Below are 10,430 nucleotides of genomic sequence, written 5' to 3' on the forward strand. Positions count from 1 at the left end.
GCAGGGTGTACAGAGCTCAAACTGGACCAGCAGGCGCAGCCCCCTGCTGCTCCCAGACTCAGCCTCGGAGCGGGCTCGGCGGGGTGGGCGGGTAGAGGTGAGCTTAGTCCAGACTGACAGGGGACTGAGAAATGGATGCGGTACACCTCTTTAATTTCTAAACGTCCCTTTAATCCCTCTTTTTCTCAGGAGAAGCCGCGCTCTCACACTGTGGCTGGGCCGCCTCGCACGCAGTTGCTTTACGAACTCCCGAAACATCTAGCGAGTTTCCATCGCCCACTAAGGATCACTGGGGCCACTCAAGGTGCAGCCGGCGGACCGTTCGCATTATTTTCAAAAGATCTTTCAGACTCAGAAATTGTGCTCCTTGTTCGCTCTGTCCGCAGACCTAGGGAGGGAGCGGCCACTAAAACGGGATCCAGCATCTTCCTCCCTGGGTCGCAGTGCACAACAAGCATCCATCCGAGCTTCCTTACCAGGAACAGACCTTGCCTACCCACTGCGCCTGCGCCAATAGCTGGCTCCGGCGACGGCTGAAAAAAGGGGCAGGACCTCCCCGCGTAGGGCGGGGCCCAAAGGCTCGTAGCGCCTGCGCACAGAGCCCCACGGCGTCCTGCGTCGTTACTTTTGAAACGAGTGGCGGGGAACTGCTCTGGAAGCCCCTGGTGTCGCTGTCTGCAGGGTGGAAGCGCGTGCCTTCGTCCGTGAGCTTGGCCATGGCGCTGCAGCTCTCCCGGGAGCAAGGCATCACCCTGCGCGGGAGCGCCGAAATCGTGGCCGAGTTCTTCTGTAAGTTCTCCTCGCGCAGCAGGAGGGCGGGAAGAACTGAGCCCAGGCCGCCTGGTAGGCCCGCGGCTGGCCTCCGAGGCGGGGAAGCCGGGTGGGCCCGAGTGGCCCCGAATTCAGGCCTTCTCAGCCTGCAGGAGGAATCGGGGAAGAGGCGGGTGCAGGCGCGACTTCTGGACGCATTGCTAATGGTGGAGGAGGCCTAGGGCTGCGGAGGCCTGCCTCGCGACGCAGCCCCTTCGCCAGGAGCATTTCTTTAAAGCGCCGATCCTCCTTCCCCCGCCCCCTCCCCAGGTGAATCTGGAGTTGAAGGTGATGGGACTAGATTTCCGGAAGCACTGTTCTGGACCAGGCCGGTTGTACCTTCTGATAGAACCTGACAGGACTTGTGAGAAGAAATGGAGGAAAAGAGACAGGGAGAGGCTTGCCTGGGGCACTGGACTGCCAATCAGTTGCCTATTTTGACATCCTTTAACCATATAATCTGAATTTGGTCTTCATTTCAAATTCTTGAAATGAAATTTGGCAGCAGTAGATTAACGCAGTTTGGTATCTTTCATTGTCACATAAATACTTTTTTTGCAGGCGCTTTCTCTCTTAAAAGTAAAATTTTAAGGATTTTTTAATGCCACTTTGTACCTACTCTGCTTTCAGCAAAACACGCAGAAACACCTGTGTTTAGACATCTGCAACCTTACACCATTACTGAAACTACAGCCACAGCTAACTGCTTTATTTCCCTAATTATTACAAAGTGATAATGACCTTGCTGTAACATTTCTTTTGTTTTCAGCATTTGGCATCAACAGCATTTTATATCAGCGTGGTATATATCCATCTGAAACCTTTACTCGAGTGCAGAAATATGGACTCACTTTGCTTGTAACCACTGATCCTGAGCTCATAAAATACCTAAATAATGTCGTGGAACAACTAAAAGGTATTTAATTGATGGAAACAGTTTTGAGTTTTGCAGACCTTCTAGGATCCACATTTTCTAGCATCTTGGTGATCATTTTTCAGCTCTGAGCATAGTGGTGTAAAATACACCACTGTCTCAAATATAGTGAATCAACTGGGAGGAAACAAATGATATATAAATTGAAAGAAATCCCACCATTCCCCCACCACATTTTGAGTTGGCTGCATATTTTAATGCTAGGAATCTGATATGACTTAACAAAACAATCTCCATCAACTCCTTTAAAATGACTATTGCAGTTTATGTAACCTAATGGGACACACTAGAAGTTTATGTAGTTATGATGGTGTTCATTATTTGAGAAAAATCCACTATGTATTCTTAATATATTTTTTGTAATTGCTTGGAGTCTAAAGCCATTGTTGTATTAAGATCAAGAAATTAAAACTGAATTCAGCCTGGGAACTAAACTTGAAAAAAAAAAAAATGAAGAACTACTAAATAATAGAGTACCCATTAAAATTTTCTTACTTTTCACCTATTTCTATTTGTCTTTTTAAAAAATTCTGCCTGAGTCAGTAAGCCTTTTTCTATCTGAACACTCATTTTTTCCTTTTAGTTCAAGAAGTTACAGTATTGTTGGATCAATATTTGTTTTCCATCTATTCCTTTTCTTCTTCTAAAATTCTTGTTAGTTTCTCTTTCATGTTTCTCTCCTTTTAGAATTCTCACTTCTAATTTTTCTCTGTTGTAGGATAGTTCTCCCTATCTACCCATTTGATCTTCTAAAATACTAGTTCTAAAAAAACACTATGGTCCTCATCTTTTTTTTTATTTTAAAATTTATGAATTTTTTTTTTTGTTGTTTCAAATAGTTTCATTTTTAAATTACATCATTTTATTTTCATTAACTTGAGGGCTAAATCACCCATAGTCATTCATAGGGCTGCATTCAGATTATCTGGCATGGAACCTCTAGGCAACAATGCATCTATGTCTTCATCTTAATTTGATGGAGAAGCAAGCCTTGCCTAAGCTACTGGTTTTTGGGTTGTCTCCTTTGAGACTAATGGCGTTTCACCTCAGATGTATCTAGACCTTCTTATTTAACTTCTTGCTTTTATTTTAGTTAAAATGGAGGGATTGGTCTTTACAGGCAAATTGTTCAGTCTGTTTTAAATCCCATTCCTCTAGCCTACTTAGGAACTTTACCCTATTCCTTCTCTCTTGTACTGTCAACTTGTTTGTTTTGATTATTCCCATCGGTTTCATTTCTTTGCAATTTTAAATGGGGAAAAAAATTATCACCTACCCTAGATTTTCAAATTACCATCTAATCTCTCCTTTTCAGAACTAAACTGATAAAAGTTGTTCATATATGCCAGGGGTAAGCAAGGCTGACAGGCCAAATCCAGCAAGTGGCCTATTTTTGTATTGCCTGCAAGCTAAGAATATTTTATATTTTTAAAGGGTTGTTTTTAAAAAGACTATGTACTAGGAGTTTGAGATTTGCAAATGATAACAATTATATATAAAAATAGATTAAAAAAGCAATTTTTTTCTGTATAACACAGGGAACTATATTCAGTATCTTGTAATAACCTTTAATGAAAAAGAATATGAAAATGAATGTATGTGTATATATGCATGACTGGGACATGGAGGCTGTACACCAGAAATTGATCATTGTAATTGATGATACTTCAATTAAAAAAAAAAAGACTGTAACCTAGTTAGCCCACAAGCCTTAAATATTTCTAAATTATTTTCTATCCCAAGAAACAAAAAACTGCTGATTCCTGAATATACTATCCCAATTTCTAAGATTAATTCAGGACTCAATCTGTGAGGCCCTCTTCCTATAGTCTCTCTCTAGTTGATCTCTTACAAAGGTTCAGTAATAACCTTTGTGTAATTGACTCACTAACCTCTTCTAACTCTCGGCTCATATACTGAGTGGCTCCTTCGATGCCTTAATGTGGCTATCCCAGATCTACTTCAGACTCAGCATATTAAAAACTAATTTGAAATCATCTCCATTTCAGTTCTCTTTCCTCTCAGTGAATGAGTCAACCATCCAACTAGAATATAAATCAGAAACTTGGGATTTAGCCCTGATTTATTCTTCTTTACTCTCAGAGGTAATCCAATAAATCTTAACAATTTTAACCATGAAATCTCTTGACTCTGTCTACTGCTCCATCTCTACCAGTTTATCCTCCTACAAGCCTTTATTACATCTTGCTTGAATTACTAATTAGTGTCTGTACATCCCCTATTTACCTCCAATTCACTCCCCACATCACATCCAGAATGATAGTTTTGAAATACAAGTCTAATTACTTCATACCCTGCTTCAAACACAGTAATGACCTCCTTAGTTCTTAAAGTATAATTTCCTTAATTTGGCCCACATGGCCTTGCATGGTCTGGCCCCTGTTTATCTTGCCAGACTTGCCTTGTTCATTCTCCCTTTCTTAACTGCCATTGTACTGGCCTTTCAGTCCTCTGACCTGATGCTCTTCCCTTTCGCGTCTTTAAGACATATACCTCTTTCCTATCCTTTTGCATATTTAATGTTGCTGATTCTTAGGACTAAATTCAAACCATCCCTGAGTGACTCAAATTTTCCTATTTTATGCTTTTATAGCACCATATATCACACCTTCATAGCAGTTATCACAATTATAATTCATGTTTATTGGTGCAATGATTAATACCATCTCCTACACTCTTCCCGTCGATTGGGATGGAAGTACCACATATTCACTACCTGCCCTCAGCACCCAGTACTATACCTAGCACAAATACTGAGAATTTGAAAGCAGCAGCTAGGTCATTGATGGGGCGAGTTTTCTCTACAATTTGGAGGAGATCCAAAATAGCAGTGGTAGAAATTTCCTGAAAGTAGGGAGGGGGACCTGGGAAGAAAGTTGGTTTGTAATGCAGTGCACCAAAAAAAGATGCCTTGTTATGTATTGCAGAATGGTTATACAAATGTTCAGTTCAGAAACTGGTGGTAGTCATCTCAAATATTGAAAGTGGTGAGGTCCTTGAAAGATGGCAGTTTGATATTGAGTGTGACAAGACTGCAAAAGATGACAGGTAAGTATGAATTAAATTATTTCCACTTTCATGTGTTTATTCTAAAACTTGTTTTCTTTACTAAATGAGTTCTAATTATATTGAATAAGTTTCATTTAAGGTATACTTTTTTTAAGATGTTTAATTTGATCTTCAGTCTCCTACGGAAAAGAACTGTGCTCACTTGGCGTATCACTGGCTTGTATAGATAGTGTACTTTTAACATAATTGCCTTTAGTCTGAACTGGTGAATTTCAGACTAGTGTTTCTGGTGGTATATGCAAAACTACACATAATGTACTAGGTGGCCCATTTAATGAACTGTCAATTCATTAAAAATTGTTAATTTTTTAATTGATAATTCATAAAAGAAATTATTTTTAAAAAGGACTTTTAACCATAAGGGATTATTAGACTCTCCCAGTTTAAGACGCAGCTCTACTGTATTTCATTTAATGCTACAAGTTTCCTAAGACTGTTCATAAACTCTGAAGTTTCCAGATGATGTGAGTGGGAAATGCCCATCATTATATGCTAATGTCTAGCATTAGCATAGGCATGCTTCCCTGTAAATTCAGAGCCATTTCTCATAATGAAATGTAGTTTGCTTCTGAAGCCTTTGGTCAATTTTAGGAAATTTTTAGCATATAAAAATAATCTGATATATAATTTAATATCTTTGAGGAATAAGGAACTAGACATTTAGGCATTACTAAAAATGCCAGAATATTTGTAACAATTAAATATTTTAGATACTACTTATTATTTTTATTTTTTAAGAGTTCCTGATGTTTTCCTGACTTGGAGCATTTGGAAGATTTTTCTGGTCATCTGATACAAAATGACCTGATACTAAGATCAACCCTAAAATATGATTAGAAGAATAAATGAAATAATAAAAACACATATTATGCCTATTGTGTTAAAGGTCCTTAGGATATACTTATACTTTTTTTTGTAATTCCTTTTTAATGCATTACTTAATTGATTTTGAAAGCATTTAATCAGATAATCTTACCAAAATTTTAAATAACTTGTTAAAACTTAAAATAAATTAATTAATTTGGCTTCTTTGATAGTGCACCCAGAGAAAAATCTCAGAAAGCTATCCAAGATGAAATCCGTTCAGTGATCAGACAGATCACAGCTACAGTGACATTTCTGCCACTGTTGGAAGTTTCTTGTAAGTATTACACAACTTCACGCTGACTTCAATTTATTGGGAAAAAAACTAAGCTACTATTTTAAGAATTACCCCTTTATTAAATTTTTTCTTAATTATCAATATCACGTAATAAAAATGAGAAAAGAATTATAAAGCAAAAGTAAGTTATGAACATTCTAGAAAATTTGCAAATGCTGAAAAAGAAAGGAATAAAAGTATTCCACAATACTCACTCTTGATTGTTTTGATGTAATTCCTTTCATTATTTTAATTTTTTACACAGTTTTATGTATATATAAGACTAAAGCTATAATTATGTCTTGCCTTTCTATCTTTGTTACTGCTTCAGTCATCAGGTATTTCCTGAATACCTACTACATGCCACGCATGGTTCTAGGCACTAGGATACATCAGTCACAGAACCAAGATGTTAGCTTTCCTTAGGTTACGTTCATGCTATCCCACGTAATTGATTATACACTTCCTACAAATATTTTTAATGGTTTACTCTTTAAAGAAAAAAAGAAACTTGAATTTTTCATAAGATAAAGTGAAAGGAGTACAATACTTACAGTACTGCAGTAAGTTTCCATTGAGGAAAAGCAGTTAACTATTAAGAGACCAGGCTGAACTCTTTTCTAACACACTGGATGGTTCGAAATGTGAGACAGGGAGGGTAGTTTTATTTTTGAAAAAATAATGTACTTTAATGATTTTATTCCCAATTTAGGTTCATTTGATCTCCTAATTTATACAGACAAAGATTTGGTTGTACCTGAAAAATGGGAAGAGTCGGGACCACAATTCATTACCAATTCTGAGGAAGTTCGTCTTCGTTCATTTACTACCACAATTCACAAAGTAAACAGCATGGTAGCCTACAAAATTCCTGTCAATGACTGAGTCTGAGATAAGGAGAATAATGTACTTACAATTCTCAAATGTGGTTTTCCTGGAACCAGATCAACTATAGTTGATATGTTTTATTTCATTGGTTAATTTTTAGATGGGGAAAACTTAACATTATACTTTACTGAATCTGCATAACTGTTCCTTTTTTGGTACCTGTTTGACTTTCCATAGGATTGACAAAAGTTACTGCATACTGTTCAAAAGGGAACTAGAAGATTACATCAGTATTGTTATGTCAGTTCCTTTGAAGGTGGTAACTGTAGATGGAAAAACTTTTGCTATAAAGCTAAATCCCTTCCTAAATCAGACTGTTTCGTCAAGCATCTTGACTCAGAAAATAGAGAAATATTTAAATATAAAATACAGCAAAAGAAATATGAATATTCAGAATCTTTGTTTAGGTCTGAAAGTAACTGATAGTCCATAGTAATTAAATATTGCTTCTATTAGGTCCTTTTGCCATTTATTTCATTTGTATAGTTTCCATATTGAAATTTTTTCCAATTATTTGATTTTAATTTATATAACTTGAACCTGTAAAGCCCTGGATATTTCTACTGTTTAAATTCCATTCTTAAAAATGTCTTTGTATGTTTTATAAAATCAAGCTTTAAATGACAAATACAAAATAAAGTTAAATGTATATGTTTTAAGTTTGTCTTAAAATATCTTAAGATATTTTTATTTTGGTATGGTGTTGATACAGTTAAATAGTTATGGTGGATTCAGTACAGCATATTATTTCTTGTGCCTGCTATGTTGCAGGGACTAAGGGTACAGAAGTTAAGTCTTAAGGTACTTTCAATTTAATGGACAAGCTTTTATGTACCCCCTTCATCTCATAAGAGTAGATTTAAAACAAACATTGTTCTTCGTGTAAAATGATAAATATCATTTGGAATTAATTCAAGTTTAGCAAATGTTGGCTTGTAGAACCTTTTTATACTCTTAGCCTTACTGTCAGCCTAATTTTTCTTATACAGTTGAGCCTTGAGCAATGCAGGGTTAGAGCACTGACCCTCCAAGCAGTTGAAAATCTCAGTAAAATTATAGCCACCGTATCTGTAGTTACTCCATGGGTTCAACCCACTGCAGATGGTGTAGTACTGGAGTATTTACTATTGAAAAATATCCGAGAATAAGCAGACCTGAGCAGTTCAAACCGTGTTGTTTAAGGGTCAAATGTATACTTAAACACCAGGGTTATTCCTGTGCCTTCATTTATTCTCTCATCATGTATATTCTTTCAGTTCTTACCTATTTTTCTAAGGTCAGTTTAAGGCAAACTTCTAAAAAGTCTTGTAAGCACTTAGTGTAAGATCTTTACATATATTCATTTAACCTTCACTATTAAGTAAATACGCATAGCCTGTATCCATTCATTCAAAAGTTACATAGTGAGCATCTATGACTGCAGAATACTGTGTGCCAAGTGCCAAGATGAATGAAACAAAATCGTGGCCTTTCTGAAACTTGAAATCTTAGGAAGGACAGGAAAATACATGGTGAAGGACCATGAAGTTACCAAATAGGTTGATTTCATTATGTATTTGTCTTTGTTATTTCACCTGGATAGTCTTACCTCTTTGACTCATTTGTGTGCTTGTTAAGAATTAAGGGCAATGTCCTACATTCTTTCATCTCTTAGTGCTAGACAAGTAGGTGCCTATGTTTGGTGACGGGTATGGTGAATGCTCTTGGGAAAGCCCATTCCCTAAACAGTCGTTGAAGCTATCTAGCTGAGGTCCACCCACAAGTTTTTTTTTTTTTCCTTGAATAAGAAAAGTAGCTATGCAGAAATGGAAATCACACTGATTTAGGGATGGACAAGAGTCAAGTTTCCAAACAGCGTGAGGTATACAATAGACTCCATTAAGATTAAAACATTTGAATGTTTGGCTGTTCATAACCTGTTAACATTTGAAATACACGTTAAGAAGGAAAGCAAAAATAGAACTTGAATAAAAATATGGAGACAGTTGAAAATTATCATCCTATTTTTAGGAAATATGTTTGAAAATCTTTATATAAAGCAATGGCTGCTTCGGGAAACACTGAATGCCCCTTTGTTAAACACCAGCAGTAATAAAATGTGGTTCTTCCCTGCCAAAAGCTCACCAGCAACATATATTACTGGTAACATTTAATTTCTGTCATTTATGTTTTTGAAAAATTTAGTGTTCCTGATATTACTACTTTTAGTTTGTGACTTAGTATGGTACTGACTGCTCTCCCATTTTAAGAGTTGTGTCCAGAAATTAAAGCCCAGGATTTGAATGTTAGTCTCAATAATAGGAGCTTCTGCCATTCAATCTGTTACCTACTAGTTACTCTGTAGTGTCACGTCTGCATAAGCTAGGCTCTTCTTTTTTTGAAATCAGCAAAAATTGTCTTTGAAAAAAATTTAATGGAAGAATACTAGCTACATAAAAGGGAAGGCTGAAAACCAGAGAACTAGAGCAGCTCCAAAGATTCTCTGGTAAATCTGTGAACTATGCATATCTCCATGTAATAAATGGACCCCTGGTTACCCAGTGATCTATACAAATGACTCAGACTGAAGGTTTCAAAAAAAAGTGACAATGAAAAGCTCTTGTCTGTATTTTAACAAGCTGAGATGTAAGACTAAGAATTCTGTGAAATTGCATATTTAAATATTTTGCTCGTTTCATCTCAGCCAACATTGTTAATATGGTTAAATTAGATTTCCTACACCATTTGCATGCTACTATTTAATCTTGTGAGGTTTCTGAGGAGCTAGTTGTGATCTTTTTTATCTCTTACAGATTATATCTCAATTCAGAAATACACGTATCAAAGTTGAATAGGAGCCAAGCTATGACCTTTATTGATAAAGCTTGATAGGAAAAGTTTTGGCCTATGGTTGCAACTAGACTTATCCCACGCTCTTTCTGTACCTTGAGGTTCACCTTAGGAGGAAAATATTTAAACCAACAGATGAAAGAATCATGACTGACTCGCACACCATGTTAAGCATAGAGAATGGAAGATCCCAAGAGAGTCTGGTGGGCCTCTAGACCTGGCCTGGGCTCTGACTCAGTTTTGCTTACAATAGGTAGAGGAATGAAAACAGGTTCCTGTTGAGCCCATTGAGGTCTGAAATAGAGCCCCAGGGGGACTGAGCCACATCTGGTCTTCAGGATCCTTCTCCCAGTACCATCAATTGGACAGAGAAGTCAAGCCTCTGTGGGAATGTTTACAGAGAGTTACAGCAATGCCATGTATTAGTTGGCTTTTGTTGCAAAGCAAACAACCATAAAATATCAACAATAAGCATTCTTTTCTCCTTTAGGCCTGCAGGTCAGCTGGGGTGCTTGTCCTATTCTCACCTAAGCCTGAAGGTCACATGTCTCATTGTACCACTGAAGGGACAATGGCTAGCCAGAATTCTTAAGGTGCAGCTTCAGAACTTTCACTAACACTTTTCCCACATTTCAGTGACCAAGGCAAGTCTTACAGCTAAGCCTAACTTCAATGGAGAAGAGACGTCTACTCTTCCCAAGGAGATGGGAGAAGAGGTGTGAAAAATCTGGTGCAAGG

General features: G+C 37.3%; 1 protein-coding gene across 1 annotated transcript; it reads left to right on the forward strand.

Moving 5' to 3' along the window:
* Positions 1–581: 581 nt before the first annotated feature.
* MAD2L1 (mitotic arrest deficient 2 like 1) lies at positions 582–7,522 on the forward strand. Its single transcript, XM_010985533.2, has 5 exons — positions 582–789; positions 1,580–1,726; positions 4,693–4,813; positions 5,872–5,975; positions 6,688–7,522. Exons 1-5 carry the CDS (start codon positions 717–719, stop codon positions 6,858–6,860), a joined length of 618 nt encoding a protein of 205 aa, XP_010983835.1. The 5' UTR covers positions 582–716; the 3' UTR covers positions 6,861–7,522.
* The last annotated feature ends 2,908 nt before the right edge of the window (positions 7,523–10,430 follow it).

The sequence above is a fragment of the Camelus dromedarius genome, chromosome 1 (assembly GCF_036321535.1).
Source record: "Camelus dromedarius isolate mCamDro1 chromosome 1, mCamDro1.pat, whole genome shotgun sequence".
NCBI lineage: Eukaryota > Metazoa > Chordata > Mammalia > Artiodactyla > Camelidae > Camelus > Camelus dromedarius.